Below are 18,774 nucleotides of genomic sequence, written 5' to 3'. Positions count from 1 at the left end.
AAAATATGCATTTATTTGTGGAGAAATGCATGTAAAAATCCATATGTATATATTGAATTTTATTGGTTCTTATTGATATTTTTGTCCCCGAGATTTCTCACCACTTACATAAGCAGCAACAAAACACAAGCTCACTTAGCTGGGAACAATCTGAATTTAATGGGTTAACAGACTGACATGTCAAACAGAAACCTTATGACTTAATAGAAACTTACCTGCACCGGTACAGAATATAAGGTGCCTTATAAGGTGCCATCTTTGTAAATAACAGTAGGTCAACCAGGTTAGATTTCATTATTTATTTGTGATACATTATTTACACACATTATTTAGCCCCGATGTTTACTATACACATTATCAAGCAATACTTTATGCACAGAACGGGATTTCCTCCTCACACAATATACTTCTGTCTCATTCACAGACGCTGCTCCATAAATAAAGACTTAAAACAAGATAGGTCAATTAAAGATATATAAATGGGATATAGGTAAATCATTATCTCCGTGTCAGAAACACAGTCCGTATATTCTCTTTGTGTCCCTTTAATTAAATTTTAGAGTAAATAGATAAGCTTTAATTTCATTATAGATAAAGGTTATTCATATCAGTGAATAACATTCTGTTTAAAACATTCATTTTGATCTATTTGTTATTATCTTAATAAGAAATATAGATATGCCAACATAGAGGTCAACCTCACACGTGTGTAGTTCCTAAATAGTATTTCAGGGATTTTTCATTTTAAATCAGTTTTTGAAGATTCCTTAGAATCAAGTAAACTGAAGGCTTTTTCTAAAGAAAACTGAAGGTTTAAGATAAAAACTAAAAGATTTTGCTACTTGTCTGCTCTGAGGGTTTGGTCGCCTCAAAATGACTCAAACATCAGCAACAGCCGCACATACAGTTCAAACATCTGGATGTGTAGTTCCTGCATGTCGATATGTCTTCAAAACAATTGCTTGTCAACTAGTGGCCTTCATATTCTTCACAACAGTTTGCAAAAGCTAATATAAGCCCCGATTAGGTTTGTTATACGTATTTTGGCTTAAAAACAAATATAAGAGAATAAAGTGATAGAAAAGTAAATCTGGATTCAATACCAACTGAGCTGGTCTGGCGGGATTTTCAGTGCATCTCTCCGTTATATCATCGATGCTGTTAGAAACAGTTCCTGTATTTCAGACGCTGTCATTCTCATTCTGAAAGGGTTCATGAGGGTGAACAGTAGAAAAAAACGACACCTGTTCGTCTAACAGTCAAACAACACAAAAACTGACCAAAGCAAGAAATGGATAGTAAAAGTATATTTTCCCCAAAAATGCAAAGTCGTGCTTGCATCATGTTATTTTAAACCTGTAAACTGTTATATTCTGCAGAATCTGTACTGTGTGCCTTACAAAGATCGACTTCGTGATGCTTTTTACAACTGTATGTATTTAGATTTGAAATGGCATGATGCTGGGACAGAATTTTTAAGTTTGGCTGAAGTCCTTTAAGGGCTGGAACATATTAGGGCTGTTCTTTTATATACAAAGAAAAATCAAACGTCAGATCCCCAATGACGGTGTTCGTACGTTCCTGGAGTTTCAAGAGGAACAATTGCAGAAAACACATCACAACAGAGGTCATCCTCTCATCCAAAATACGGATGTTCACTCTGAAAGTTGTAGTCCGGACAGACCTTCTGAACCAGCTTATAATCGATGCTGAAGAAGGAGATGAAGATGCAGATGACTTTGAAGGGTTTCGCGCAGAGCCAGGAGGAATGCGATTGGGTGTTTTCGGTGAAGCAGGTCTGGGACGGGTCGTACAGGCAGGGCTTCGGCTTCTTGGAGCGGTCCGTCTTTTCGTACTCGACGCGACAGTTGAAGGTTTTGATGTCTTTGGGGTCGATGGTGGACTGGTGCGGCTGGTGAAACTGGATTTCCGGATGGTGAAGCGGATTCTGTTGCTGAAGAACTTCAAACTCGACCACCTTCGATGGCGGAACGATGCTCACCGAGACGTTCCCCAGACTGGAGGAGTTGTGTCGGAAATAGACGGTGAACGTTCCGTTGACGTGGTCCACGATCTTCCCCGTGACGAGCAGGCTGAACTTCAGGGTCTTGACGTTGAAGTAGAAATCCCCCCAGCCGAAGATCTTTTTAGTCTTCATGGAGGTTTTTAGGGAAGGTTTGCGTTTGGGCCGGTAACCGGTATGATCCAGCAGCTGCGATTGGTTTCTGACCCACTCGTACGGGTTCTGGAAGCTGAACGTGGGTGGTTTTGGTTTCATGGGTGTGTGGTCCACCGTGGAGAATATCCTGGAGGTCTGGTACGGAGGTTTGAGTCCTCCTGTCGGACCCGCTCCTCCTCCCTCGGGCGCTCCACCGTGCGGAAGAGTTTTGAAGACCGTGCCGGACGGGCCCTGCTCCAGGTAATCTAGAGATTTTCCCACCTGTTTCTCCAAGCCGTGCACCTGGAAACACACACATGTGGAGAAGTCAGAATCATTTTCACACTCGAGAGGAGAAAGACATTTGAATTTTTCACGGTGAAAACAAACATTTGAATTTGAAATAAGAAACATGATAATTATGAATCATTTGTCTTTGTTAGATATTAAAATGTGCAATTCATTTCTTTGTGTATGCTTGGAATGATGCGTTTCGATAAAAATGTTATTTCTCAGATGTTGTGTTTCATTTTTAGTGTCAAATTAGTCGAAGATATTTCTCTTAAAATGTCAAATAAAAATAGCAACAAAATTAGACAATTATTAAAAGACATGAAGAATATGGAGGTGTAAAATGAATGCAGATTGTCGAGGTAAAATCATCTGGATTTGTGTAAATTTGATGAGAAATGTTTGAATTCATATTGAGATCTTCAATAATATTGACTTTTGATTGCAGACTTCAATCTGAGCTTCTGAATCTCCAATGGAGACATTTGTGAGACTTCCGGCTCCTTTTCTCCAGAAAAATATCTGAGATGCAGAAGTTTTCATTTGCTTTCCATTTAATCTCATCGATGTCTAGAAGACACAATCGAGACATTACAGAGATCTCATCTGGTTCCTGATCAGACCGCGTGTCAGCACGTGTTATTTATGAAGACATAAAGTGTGACTTTGTACTCTTTCATCTTGCTTCTCTGCCTCTCTTATTACTGTTTTCATTTACAGCGCTGGTGTAAAACCTCTAAATGGTAAAAACAAAAATGTGTTTTGAAATAAATATTCAAATAAATCAGCAAAGTGCAGCACTAAATGATTGCCTGAGGGAACCTGTACTGTACACGCTGGATGGACACTGTTGTTATTATTGCTTTAACACGCCAATTGAATTTTTTCACATGCACTATTACAGCCAGATAATGATAATCAATCTCTCCACCTGACAAAACTCAATAAAAACTACATTTACTGCTACATTCCCTCAGTCACACTGAATATGCAGCACAATCGATACCGACTTCACAACACACATTAGAAACTACAAACGCTGAGACAGGCCGTTTCTGCAGCGGGATGATAACATCTAGAAAGCAAAGCTTTGGAAATTCTACAAAAAATGTCACGTGACAAAACCCAGGAGTGTAAAGTCTGCCGGCGTCTGCGGGTTGAGATCCTCCGCTGCCTTCATAATTTATACGCTGTCTGTTTGTCTGGAGGCTTCAGGCTGCACGGATCTTTCATCAGACCTCCTGCAGAATATCTCTGTTTTCACTGTTCAATTAATGTTGTTGTCACTGATCTATTTACGATTCAAAGAGAATGCGCTCACGCACAATACAGTATGCTCGTTCGTTCCGATGTCTACTATTTTCAATCTTGCAAGTGTGTAAATAAATATTGTGGACAAGTGTTTCCAGTTCTTATAGAACATGATCTAATTCTGCTCATAGGAGATTTCACGGAGTTCTCATTTAAGTCATAATCATACGGGCTTGCAACAATTTAACATGCATTTTCATTTGTGGTGAAGTACTCGAACCATAATTACTGTACTCGCTTCAGACTTGAAGTTTGAAGACAAAAAGCCTTTATTACGGGCCAAAAGATTAAACGCAGATCTCCCTGCGACCTCTAATGGATGTAGCCACAACCCACCAGAAGACCTCTGAATAAACAGCTCACACTCAGAGTTCACTGTCCTCTTCATCACGGGACACAAGCCTCATCTTATTCCCATCCACATCACCTCTGGAGACACGAACGTCCATACACGCGCCCATCAATCGCCCGTGCTGAAGCCAGACGCGTGTCGCAAGGTTCAGTATCATTCATCAATGCATCTGCTCGTGTATTTAATCAGTGAATTAATTCACTCCTGCGTGCCTGTGCGACTGAACCGATCAAACCAATCGATTCGAGTGGAATAAGTGAGGAAATATTGATCACTGACAGTATAGATCTAAAACAGGAGCGGTGATGGATGGGTATCGGGCGAATGTGGATTTTTAATAGTCGCTTCTCGCTGCTCATGAGGAGGAACTCCACGCGTTCATTTGCAACTTACGTCGCGCTTTATTGAGTTCTGATAACAGTCGGAAGAACATGACACGAAACACCTGACTGATGGAAAAATCAAGAGGATTCTGAGCACCAATAACCTCAGAGCAAGACTGTGTGTCAATGTGTCATGCTGCGTATAAGATATGTTGTCGGAGGCAAATTAAAAGTAAAGATTTTCAGATGAATATGCCAGAGGTCTTCCATTGACAACAATTTAAAATGCTATATATCTGATACACATTAGGAACGGTGGTATAATCAATCTTATATTATGGTATAAGTATTTTATCATATATCACATTATAAATTATTTACACAATTACTTGTCTTAAGGTTGACACAGTAATGTTTTTTTGTAAAAAATGTTTTTTAAAACAATTTAAATATCTTAATCCCAACTAAAACCTAGTCCCGGTTTAAGATCATCCTTGTTCAGGAAACAGCCCCTTAGAGTAAAAAATGTATTTTTACATTTATGATTTACATTTAAGATACAAGTTACAGTAAATATGTTCTGGAGATGCGTTTAAAAAAATGTCAGATAAACACATCTCTTAATAAAAGCGTGGTCTAAAGTCCAGAAATAAAGTATGTTTAAAAATGCAAAAAATAAATAAATAGAATAATTATTAAATAAAAATGTTGATTGTCACCATCATCATCAATTAAATTAAACAGTAAACAATTCATTAAATACTGTACAAAAGATATTTAATCTCATTGGATATTGTCTGGCATCAGTTCACATTATTTAACGCATACATTTAAATCAGCAAATGTCCATTTTCATTATCAATTTGACAATGCATCAAAACTAAACCGCGTCGTAGTTGAATTTTCAATTGAATTATTTTATAAAGTGCTTTGTTTTTTATTATAATGAGCATAATCAATGAATTCATCTGAAAGTAGTTTCTACCTTAAATGCACGGTATAAAGGGTACAGCACACGCGTGTCTCGTGTTTCATCAGTTATGAGACTCACGTACCACCAACAGCACAGCAAACTCGTGTTCCAGCTAAATTTGATCATGAAAAGGTTCTCTGATTCGATTCCAGGGAACACACAAACTGATCAACTCTACCTTAAACACACTTTGTATACCAAATGCATAAATGTAAACGCTCCTGCTGTATCAGCCTCACATTAAATGACCGTCTCCTCGACCATCTGTTATACCAAGCAGCTCATCTCCATGACACTCAAACTACCGCCACCCTTTCTGTCCCCAAACGGGTCACACTCTGCACCGGGCGAGATAGTTACGCCCGCACGAAAACAGGAAAATCGATCCAGCCCAAATGCCAACTAATGCTGTATGTGCGGCGGATCAATTATGATGACACAACACAGAGCATCGATATCACCACTGTCAGTGAAATGGCAAGCATGTGTCGCACAAGATTAAATACTGAGTTTTAAACAAGCGCTCGATGTCGAGTGTAGGCCGATGTATTATTACTGTAGCTCATATGAATACAATCTCAAATAATGATGCTTATAAAAGAGTGTAATCCTTCTGGCATTCCACACGTCATCTGTAACAATAGAGAAACTATATTGTTTGAATACGTTTGAGCTGTCTGTTATACTTTTTTGTCTGGTATGATAAAATCTCATAGAATTCCAGCCAACATTCATGGGATATTTGACATTGAATATCATAATGAGCTTAACAGCTCTGTTTTTAATGTTGACGATCTTCCACGACACATCTGCTCCTCCTGAAGAGCTTTCTGCAGGAAAGTGTTGTCAGCTCGCGATGAAACGTCCGATTCGACAGCTGCCGAGAACTTCAGCTCTGGACCAGCACAAAGAAATGAGCAGAACTTTCAGCAGAAGGACAGACACTGTCAGCATTATCACCGGCTAGCGAAGCATTGTGAATGTCGAGTCAGTGCTAAAACAGACGAAAAAGTACCAAAGACACTTTTTCTGAGGTTCACTTAAAGAGTAGGCAATATACAGTATATATACTGTATATACCGTATAGTATGTACAATATACATACAGTATACACAAATTAAGCTTTTGTCATTTAATCAGCATTTCGAGATGTATTGTGGTCATTCCAGTCCAGTGTCTGTTGAACTTCAACAAAATCAAACCTCAGGAGTGACATAAAGTCATCCAACATGTGAAAGACTGACAGCATGACGAGACACGTGAAAACTGTGATTAAAATCCAGGTTATCACATAAAAATATTTTTTGGACTTTTCATCTGTGCAACTATTACTGTTGTATTACTTTAAAGTGAATAAGAACTTTTTTTGCAGTATTTGAGGTCTGAAAAAATAGAAAGCATCGTTTCTGTTATTTTCACCTGTTTCTCCAGTTTTCATTTTATGCAAATAGAAACAATATTTTTATTTAAAATTTGGGAGAAATACGGTTAGTAGTTCACAGAATGAATCAAAAATAATAATTTCATAGAAATTCAGAAAAACTGAAAATAATTTAGAAATGGTCTCCTAATTTTTTCTGCGGCTGTATATATTCCTTCTCAAATTCTCTTAGTCTATTAACACACTCAAATAGGCTTCACTTGTATGCAAAATTCTTTTTAATTTCGAGGTGAAAAGTGACCTGGACATGCTTTTATGAGAGTCCCAATTACGGATTACATTCAAAAAGCACAGATTTCATCCTTGACACGAACACGAATTGCTCATGTGAATTTCCAACTCTCAAGGACAGAAATACATTGCTATAAAAGCTCACGAGTTCATAACTGCCTTAGAAGGAGGTCGTCGACAGCATTTCAATTTGAGTGACACATTTACACGTCTGTAGACGGCGACATTGAAAGGAACGTTACCGGCTTTTACCACATCTGGCACCAAAATAAAGCTGATATATAACACCGGAGGTCTCTCCTCCAGTTTTATGCACCATCTCCCAGAGAGGTAAAATAATAACCCGTTGAGTCGAAGAGAAGATGGAGTGATCCAGCCAGACGAAGTGTGTATACATATGTATGTCTCGGGGAATTTAATATAAAGAAAATCTGATTACAGTGGCTTGAAATCCCGAGCAGTGGAGGGAAATGGCTTTATTGGTGCGGAGCTTGGAGAAGGAGAGGCTGCTTCTCAGTTAGAGGGCCATTAATAATCGCTAACTTCATTTGAGACAGTACGAGCAAAAAGCATTTTAAGAAAGTCTTTATGAGGGGGTGGAAGTCGGAATAGAGCCGGAAGTTCTGGAATGAGGTAGGCCTATTGGAATAACAAATCGACTCTTGAGTCTTTACGCCAAATGTAGATGTTTCCTCAAAGAAGGAAATGTTTCCACTTTAAATAACTCACATCCTGCAGTGGATTTACATGCACGCGTGTTATTTCTATAACAAGTCATTCGCGCTTCTGTCTGAAATGGCATTTTTAAAAGAGAGCACCCAACTCTTTTGTTTCTCTATTGATATCCGAATATATAAAAATAAATCATATTTGTACACTTTGCATTTAAATCATACAAATAAACAAATAAATCATATTTGTACACTTTGCATTTTTTAGATGGAATTTCCAAAACTATTTGTGAAGATTAACATTATGTTAAACCAGACAACAATGGTTTCGTAAATATTACGGAATATTACGGACTGTTTAGACAATAAAATCTATGCAAAAAATGTAATCATTAAATAATGTAAAACTTCCAAGACCATTTTAATGTGACGTTCATATTGCAACAAGAAAAATGCAAAGCAACAACTTAAAAATCATAACAGAGAAACAGCTCACACACACGTATGGCAGCATTATAAAATCAATTTAATTTTGCAACAATTAAGATATTGTTATGTGATCTGTACACGGAATCAATGAGTGAATATTGAACTGATTCACTGACTCTACCCACCGCCGTACACACACACACACACACACACACACACACACACACACACACACGCGCACACACACGCGCACGCGCACACACACTTCTGCTGTAACTCATTCCACTTGTTAGTGTCCAATGGTGCACCTACGCCAACATGTCACACTTCCCCAAGGACTGATGGGAAAATGAATGAATGCTGTGTGCTTCCTCTCGCCTTTCCCTCCTCTAATTGGAGTTTTATTTCACACAGTCAATTCATTTCTATCTCAGTCTCTGATACATTGATCCACCGTCACCAAGGCCACACACACACACACACACACACACACACACACTGCAGATGAATGGAAACAGATAGAGAGAAAGAGAGAGAGATTGTGGTAACGTATGCAAAAATCAAAGAAGATTATATTTAATATCCTTACTAGCAGTTTCAGATATTACGCTAACTTCTGATTGGATAGTTTACTCAAACCCCGCCTCTTTTATGCTGTTCACAGAATCCAGTGCTATATCACCATTAAAATCAACATGAAATCACAGCTGACCCATTTACATTCTTAATTTGCAATCCAGATTTTATTGAAACATTACTTTGTGCTATTTTCTTTAGAATAATAACAAACTTATCAAAACTATGGAATTACACAAATGTACCTGTGGGCTTTATGTTGTACAAATAAATATGTCAATAAATAAATCAAAACCATGTCATATTTGATCATCTTTAGTGTAGTAAGTCTTTGTCTTAAATTTCCAGAAATGTATTTCTGTGATTTTATCAAGCAGCTTCTTGAGGTCTCACCCTGAGATGCTTTTTTTAAAAACAGTATTTAAGGAGTTCTGGTGTCTTATTCACTGCTTTTCTACATTATTCCGCCAAAGTCCTCCATCTGCTCATGGCCACGATAGATAATAAAACTCTATAGCACACAGCGCAACATTCAGAGCTCTCTTACTGTTGACATGCTGCACCTCACATAAATCCAGCAGGAACATACAGAAGGAAAGGGACGGGAGGGAAAACATCTTTCATTGAAATACTTTCTCTTTTCCTGTGGGGCATTTTTACAGTATCTGACGTTTCCTCGCAGTTATATCGAGACACAGAGAGATAGTTTGAGAACTCTATATTTCCACAATAATCTAATAAGAAACTTTTGCCTTCCTTTCCTTTAAAATGAGGATCTGAAAACGACATTTAATTACGAGACGAGAAAGACAGCCGAGAGGAAAAGAGATAACCAGTGAGGAGAGAAAGAGAGAGAGAGAGAGAGAGTTTGGATTATAATGGAGTGAGTTATAATGTATCAGAAATGAGAGAAATTGAACTGCGACTGATAAAAGCAGAAACAGTGAAAGAAGTAAAAGTTACTGTGAAATTGAGGAGGAACGACTAACATAATGAAAGTTGGAAACGGGTGACACAAGATCATCACATTTGTGAAAGAAACAGTGTGTTAAAGGATTACGTCATCTAAAATGGAGATTGACACACAAATGTAGGTCCCGGGGCTGTCAAACTCTACAAACACCATAAACACAGAATCCCAAAGTCCAGATTCTTCTAAGGTCATACGAGAGTAAAGTTGAGTGTGTGTGTGCGTGTGTGTGTGTGTGTGTGTGTGTGTGTGTGTGTGCGTGTTGCATGCTGCCTCTGAAAAGAAGATTCTCATTAAAATGAGCTGCTTGTTGTAGCTCTTGTCATAACACGAGGATAAAGAGATTAACAGCCCCAAACGCTTTAATCATTCTAACAGTCAAAAGTCAGCGTGCTAAGATTTCACTGCACCTGCTTCACATGCTGAATAAAGTCATTGAAGCTCAGAAGATCAACAATAAATCTCTCTTAAAGACCTTTCCATACTATAATCATATTCACACTAGTTTAAATGACACAGCATTTACACCACATTTTACATCCATTATGTGACAAATTTACAACAAGCCAATAAAGCAAAGCAATGTAAATGGAAGAAATGAGCGTTTGCAATGGACAGAGGAGAATGATATCCTTTCTATTTAGAAAAATATGCAAATATACTTACATATAATGATATAAATGATTTGCTTGCTCTTGACCGTTTTCCAATACAAATACTGTATATTATATAAGAAGCAAAATGACGTAAGGTGTTGAATCTTGTTTTCTTAAAAAACAGAATAAAAAAAACGAAAAAAATAACGTTAAATAAAATCAAGTAAAATAAAAATGTGGCTTAAAACAAGAAAAAATATTACAATTATTATTATATATATATATTTTTAAATATTTAAAATTAAATAAAATTAAATTAATTTGTCTAACTCCACTGACAAATATTTTTCCTTCGTTTTAAGCCATAGTTTAAACATTAAAGGAACAGTTCACCCAAAAATGAAAATACTGTCATTATTTACTGAAGTTGTTCTAAACCTGCATGAATTACTTTGTTCTACAAAGAAAGATAATTGAAAGAATGTTAGCAATTTTCAGTTCTGGGACATCATTCACCACCATAGTAGAAAAAATATATTGTAAAATTCTACTGGAAAACAAGGCAAAAATAATAGATTTTTTTCAGTGTAAATCTTAGAAAGATAAATACGTTTTTATTTTCCTTTCCTCACTGGCATTTGTTTTGAAAGATTCAAAGGCACATCAAAGAGAACAGCACACAACTAGCATGTAAAAATAAAACGCAGATAGAGCAATAACAGTGCACTCAACTTCATGTTCACACATGCTCATTTTAACACTTGATACAGAAGTCAATCTATGAGAGCTTCAGCTCCATTCTCTCATTATAAGCAATTGTGTGTGTGTGTGCATGTGTTTGTGTTTGTGTGTGTGACAGCAGTCTAGAAAAGATCGTCTGAGATCAGCGGCGCTCTAGAGTTCACTGTCTGTCTGACCTACACCTGCACACACCTCCGTGATGCTGGCAGCCAGAGGGAGGCAGACGTCTCTACATGCTTTGACTTTCACCCCTCCGGTCAAGGTCCACGGCAAGCAGGTGATAAAACCGCATGGAATCATAAAGGGAAGAATTTACCAATTATTCATTACACGGCTCTCGATTGTGATTGGTCAATCGTGATGTTCTGCAGTCAAATATTTATGTGTAATGAATGCTACAATGTATCGCGTATCACCTTGTGCTCTCTCCTCACGTAACAAAATTCAACTGAAGCCAATACTTCATTTCCATTTTGTTATTTACTTAATTTTGCATTCTTCGACGTTAAAGTAAATAGACAATGATTTTTTATAATACATTTTTTATATATACTGTATATAAATATATAAAAATGTAATATAAAATATGATTATTATAAATATAATTATATATAATATTATGATATTTTAGATAAAATATATAATTTAACTGAAGCCAATATTTGATTTTCATTTCTTTACATAATTTTGCATTGTTCGACGTTAAAGTAAAGAGACTGTTTTGAACAATGATTTTTATATAATATTTATATATAATTATATATATAAAAATATACAATATAATATTATATTTACAGTATATAATTATATATAATTATTATAATATATTTTTATAAATATATAATTCTACTATAAGGCCAATACTTAATTTCCATTTATTTATTTACTTAATTTTGCATTCTTCGACGTTAAAGTAAAGTGACTGTTTTGAACAATGATTTATGTAACTGTTTTTGTTTATTTGAAATAAATAAATATTATAGATTGCAGCTTTAATTTACTTTCTCTCTTAAATGTATCTACAAACATTATAAAGTGTACGTTTACTTTAGAGCTGATAGGAAGTTTCATTGTGGTTTCAAATATGAATCATAAAAATACTCCACGGCTCCAGTGATCAGTCACCAGAATCAGATTTTTATCAAGAATACAGATGCTGTACAGCGGAACTCCTCTGCATGCAAACTGGGAGAAATTGAGCCAGAGGAGCGTAATTACAACAGCCTAAAGACGAGCTTAAAAAATGACTCTCGGAGAGTGACATCACTCATGCTGGCTGTTGTCAGGGACGCCCAGGGTCTCATGGCATGATGGGTAACTGGATGAAAGCAATTCATTTTTATCCCGGCACAGTCATTGCTAAAGCGATTATTTATTACTCATGACGTATAGAGTCTAAAGGCATTCTGTACGGAGAGCTGTCAGAGAATTCATAAAAATACTGTGAATTTTACCATCATGTTTCAGGAGTTCCTAAAACAGAGGAGAACTTCACAAGTTTACTTGATCAATATAAAATCAGACATCAAAAGGATAAATAAAGAGAAAATGTAAATCACAAAATGAGAAAAATCATAAACTTCACACGAGAAGATCTCTTTAATATCTCTGTTATTTCTCCTAGGCATCAATGAGATTAAATGGAGAGCAAATGGAAATCAGATATTTCTCAAAAGAGTCAAAAATCTTACAAATGTATCTGTCATTAAAGTTTAAGAAGAGATGTCAACAATGTCACAAACTGAGCTCAGATTTGTCAAGTCTGCAATCAAAAGTCAATATAATTGAAGATCTCAATATCAACTCAAACATTTCTCAACAAATTTGCCCAAATGTTGATTTTACCTCAACAATACGCATACATTTTACACCTCCATACTGTTCATTCATGTGTTTCAATTTCACACACATTTGTTTCTGTTTTTATTTCTCTAAAGCAACTTCAGAGACTTCAGTTAAGAACTCCATGAAATCTCCTATAAAACAAACAAACCTCAGAGCAACCAGTTTGAAAAGATCTCAACATGAACTCAAACATTTCTCGTCCAAATATTTCAAGACTAAATGATTTGAGGCACACGTTGTATACGCATTGATTTTACTGTATGTCTCATCTTATGTGTCTATTTATGTATGCAATGCTCTTATGGGAAACCACAATTAAAGACCTGCTGTAGTAGAAACCAAACTAAATAGCCTTTATGGCTCCTCTATTATTGACATCCTGAACGCCAGAGATTTTGTAAGGAAAACACACATGGAAAAATATCGATGTGGTTCCTAATTAGGGCAAAACTTTTGAGAGAAGACAGAAATTTTGATGTGTATTGACACAAAGCCGATAATCATCAAACACACACGTATATGTATACAGTATACAATAAAGAGTGGATATTTAAACGATATTTACTTTTAATAACCATACAGGCAAAAAAATTAATAAATAACTTCAGCCTATCAGGGATTATGGGTTTTATTCTAATGTAATATACAAAAAAAACGCATTGGAAAAACAAAAAAGTAAATATGGAAAACAGTGAGTATAATTTTACCAGATATTAATGTTTTTGCTGCATTATAGAGTCTTAGGTTTTACTCGTGTGTTATGTACTTTTTTAATCTAACCTCCTTAAACTCATCCTAGATGTTAAGATTACACTCCAAGCACAACTACACAACACACATACAAAATCGTTTTGAATAATATACAAAGTACTTGACGGTCAATACATAAAAGTACTTCTCTTTCCATAACTAACGTGAGAGACACATCGCTCAAACAATTTAAAAACTGATCCTTAAACAGCTCGACGTGGACTTGCGAGTTGGTTTATAACTTCAGAATTAGATTGCCATCTAAAGTTGAGCTAATAAACAGGTGCACATATCGAAAGTGTGAGGCGGTGAGATAATATAATCATATACATTTCCGGTTAACCTCTCAGAGTGTCTATAATAACATCTGCTGAAACATGAACCACAGTCAGCTCTCCATCGCTTTGTTATGTGAAGGATAAAGGCATCATGACGCTGAGACTAAAGACTGCATTACATCTCATCTCTTACCTCTCTCGTCAGCTATTTATTCTAATATATATGATGGGTACGATTCCGGGCTTAATACAGCGCTGGCAAAACCGTCTAAAAAACAAACAAACGGTTACGAAACAAAAGCTTTGTTTACCGCTTAGAGCCGAGACGCACCAGCGGTGCTTTCATCTTACATTGTTCTGTGTCATTACAAACGCAATTTTACTATAAAGCTCCATTTGACTTGATTACGTATGGGACGTGCACTTATGTCATCATATCACAGCATGATGTAGGAATTTTTGTATCTTTATTCTAAACATTCGTGAAATAAGAGTTTGTAGAAAGGTTTGAGCACAGCAGGCATGCGAAAACAACAGTTTATGGTGCTATAAAAGTCCTTAAATTAGATTTTTACATTTCACCACATAGGATGACCGGCAAGGCGTTGCTATTACCTATTTTCCAGGTTAAGTGTACTGTACTCGTATATCGTATTTCTATTCATAAATGTCTCAAAATAGCACAGTTGAGTACAGTACACTTAGATCTTCTTAAGTTTATCGTGTGAACAACAAGACTCTCCCTGAGTCTGCCGGTGCACGTGTGAACTGAAAATGAGAAACTTGATTTGATGCTAGAAAGAACAGAATGCTGGTGAAGTTGTTTATGGTCATAGTCCAGCGCCGAAGCTTTTGAGGAGCGCTCTGTTTGAGGCTCGATTCGCCCGTGGCCCTGAAGGACAGATAATGCTCGTTCTCTTCCTCACAGAGCCCCAGAGAATCTACTCCAGTGTTCCCGACCACCAGCACTGAGTAACTTCACGGGCCATAGATCACCCACACACGCGCCATCCCACAGGATCATCGCTCTCCACAAAACCCACAGCGATCCATCATACATAGAGAGAGGGAGAGAGTGAGAGAGAGAGAGAGAGAGAGAGGGAGAGAGTGAGAGAGAGAGAGAGAGAGAGAGAGAGAGAGGGAGAGAGAGAGAGAGAGAGAGAGAGAGAGAGAGAGAGAGAGGGAGAGAGAGAGAGAGAGAGAGAGAGAGAGGGAGAGAGAGAGTGAGAGAGAGAGAGAGAGAGGGAGAGAGTGAGAGGGAGAGAGAGGGAGAGAGTGAGAGGGAGAGAGAGAGAGGGAGAGAGAGAGAGGGAGAGAGTGAGAGGGAGAGAGAGGGAGAGAGAGAGTTGTGAGACATTGTATGCAAACAATATAAATCACCAATAAGTGTGTACACTAGAAAAACTAGAGCGCTTCTGTTGTAAAGGATGAAAGAGTTTACATAGTACAGAAGGGACATAACCAAACTAAAATGCAAGCGATGACACCACAAAACTAAAGCAATTCCATTACAAACAAGCAAAGCTATTTATAAAACAAGTGTCCAAATTTGACTGAAGAAAGTTTGTTCACTGGCAGAAATTCAGAACAGTAAATGATATCTTGCCAAACTCCAACTCCAAACTCCAAAACACCAACCTGATCTCATGGGAATTCGGACCCTTTCAAAAAAGAAGTACACTTCAACTTCATTTTATTAAGTATAATTAAGTTAAGTTCAAGTGTATTTTAATGTACTTTATGGTGTGTATACCAATATCAATGTGCTATAGTATTGTGCTATTTCAACACTACTTGGGACTCAATTTGGCTTTTTTAGTTTTTAAGGGTTCACTTTGAAGTATACTTAAACAGTAGAAAACTTTTCATTTGTACTGCAACTAGGGAACTTACAATTATACTGATCATGTACTATTTCACTACTTGTAGCACATTTATACTTTAAAAAAGTACACTTTGAAGTATACAGTGCTCCAAGCAAACATTTAGTACTTTTTATACTGCAAGTACACTTTAGTTGTCTTTAATTTCTCTTAATATCATACTTACTATACTTACATCCTTCACTATTTATACATTATTTCCATGATTGATTTTATTGCTACAATAAACTTGTGCATGTAAAATTCTGTGAAAGTGTATTTAATAGGCTACTCAATCAAAAGAGTAAACTACAAACCAAGTATACTTAAAATACGTCATTAGACATTTAAGCATGTCTCAATCAAAAGACCGAGTGCAAGTATAAGCCAAACATACTTCTTAATACACCAAATAAACAGACTTTGTAATTTTTAAGTATTTTTCTAAAAAGTACATAAAAAGTAGACAAAGTATGTTTGATTATTTTTCAAGTTTAAAAGTATACTAATCGCACACTTGAATAAATTTCTTTACTGTAAGGATAGCTAATTTGTACGAATTCGTAGTGAATCGTACAGAAGCGCAGAACGCACCAAATCGTACAGATAAGTATGAAGTGGATAACTATTGGTTAAATAGTTAAACTATATGGATCTTATTTGTATGATCTGCTTTTAATTGTATAAAAAGTTTCTTCATTATTGCTTTTTTATGAATCATATGTAGTCCTACCAATTCATTTTGAATTCATACCAATTAACCACCTCATAAATTAGTTACGACTTGCCATAAGATAGTGTTGGACATCGTGCACATCGTGTCTAAATGATCTACACTGCTAGCCAGAAATATTGAGATATTACATTACAAAATTTCGTGGCATCACTTGCAGATTACAGGCCTACTCTTCCCGTGCAGACGGTTCGTGTGTGTGTGTGTGTGTGTGTGTGGGGAGGGTGGCATCCTGTTTGCATGCGGGACGGTGAGCGATGCATCAAAAGATGACAGCTCCTACATTCTTCTTCAAATAAGAGTGCTGGGCGGAGAGTTCTAGCTGGGCTGTAACTTTAATCATTCATCTGAATAAGAGCTGCACCACCGCCAGTCTGGTGCTCCGAGCCTGGACCGGCAGGAATAAGAAGTGACGGCGCTCTTGCGCATTCCTCATTTGTAAACGTGTAAACATATATTTGAGTCAGATTGCCAACGGGCGACCGAGCCCTCCGCAGATTTATGTATTGAGTGAGTTTTAAAATTCAGATGGGTGCGTGGGGTGAGAAGGAGAAGTATCCCGTCTTTAAGATGAGCGACACTAAGTGGCTGTGATTGATGCCCTCTCTACTCCTGCTGCGAGAGAAATCAACAGAAAAATATACGGAATAAAAAAGGAATATAGCCAACGCAGACAGCCGCCGCCGCGCCGAGCGGAGAGCATCTACATAATGAAAAGAGGAGGGGAGGGAAACGTGCCCACGGGAAACGCAGAGGAGCGATTCCGGAGATATGTGGAGGGCGCCGGGCGGTTGGAGGAAAATCTGGAGGGTTAGAGGAGCGACGCGAGCCGAAAACGATGAAGGGATGATGACAAAACACAGAAAGAGAGGTGTCAGGTTTGTCAGGGAGATGCAGTCGGGAGGCCGGTTCCTCGCGCCCTCATTAGCAAGAGAGTGAAGTGGCTGTCAGAGACGTATTGAGCGATATACGCTGGCACGCTAACAATGCCCTGTCTGCTCTAGAGAGCCGAGTCTAGAGGTTATCTGTGTGAGGAAAAGACGAATAAACTATAGTATTATAGTTAGTTCATGCTAAAACGTTTGTGTTATGTGCAACGCTTTGATGTGTGTTTTGCGTGAGCATTTAAATCCGGCCGCACACACACAATACATAAATCACTGAAGTAATTGGAACACAGCGGTAGGTGAACCTTGAACCCACCATACTGATCTGTGTGTGTGCGTGTGTTATCACAGTCCTCATCCAATGAAAAATAGCAGGGTCAACATCTGACTAAGCCCCAACCCCCCCCCCCGCAGAATGATTCGGTGCACAAAAATACATAAAACAGAAGCACAATTCCACTCCGGATCAATACGCATCTGAAACCCATTCATCAACATCCCCCCCTTAAGTGAGCACACTTTAACGAATATTCACAGTTTTATTACGAGAACTTTTCCTCCCCGCCTCAAGTTGCTGATTTGTGAGCGTTCTTCAAGGACGAAGCGCCCGGACCCCTGGCTGAGCGTAGTACGCGCGCCATCTGCTATGTTCGGCCAATTCTGCTGATTACCGAATGTATTCCTACACAACACCCATCCAATGTCATCAATCCAACGCTGAGAAAGACAACACGGTGGGAGATAAATGAGGACGATGCAGTTAGGGATCTTTCTGTTATTTCTGTCTTTACTGCATATACACTCAAAAAAATGATACTAACCCTAACCCTAACTAACTTAATTCAATTATGGACAGTAGTTCCACATAACAGAAATATGTTATCGCCACACAAATACTTAATGTATGGTGAACTAAACTGAATTGAGTCAACTCAAACAACCATGTCCAAATAATGTCCAAATAACTCAATCAATCAATTAAGTTAATCCTACTAAAAGTATTTAAGTAGAGATAACATGTTTACATCATGTGGAACCGCTGTCCATGATTGAATTAAATTAGTTTAAGGTAAGACATTTTCTGATAAAGCTGTTATTTTTAACACACACTAAATACAAACATTAAAGAGTATTAAACATGAACAAATATCCCCGATTCATCATTTTGATCAAATATGCATAAAATAACATATTATTGCAACTTTTACGCTCCCTATTCAACCCCGTGGAAAGCATGATGGGAAGTGGAAATCATGTTCCTAGTTTCTATACTGCTACTTTAAACAACTAAAGGCTTTTATGTATCTCAGTAAAGTGGTTCAAAAATAATTGTGTTGTGTTAACTTGATTTATTAA

General features: G+C 37.3%; 1 protein-coding gene across 1 annotated transcript in view; it reads right to left on the bottom strand.

The window, feature by feature from the left end:
- Positions 1-7: 7 nt before the first annotated feature.
- LOC130556820 (neurexophilin-2) overlaps positions 8-18,774 on the bottom strand; it is a 41,929-nt gene continuing 23,162 nt past the window's right edge. The window contains exon 2 of the mRNA XM_057338128.1: positions 8-2,461. Coding sequence (XP_057194111.1) covers positions 1,637-2,461 — 825 coding nt within the window. The 3' untranslated portion in view covers positions 8-1,636. The remainder of the gene's footprint in view (positions 2,462-18,774) is intronic.

Source organism: Triplophysa rosa, linkage group LG7 (genome assembly GCF_024868665.1).
Source record: "Triplophysa rosa linkage group LG7, Trosa_1v2, whole genome shotgun sequence".
NCBI classification, from domain to species: Eukaryota; Metazoa; Chordata; class Actinopteri; order Cypriniformes; family Nemacheilidae; genus Triplophysa; species Triplophysa rosa.
Note: the sequence above shows the minus strand (reverse complement) of the source record. Positions and strands in the feature narration are given on the sequence as shown.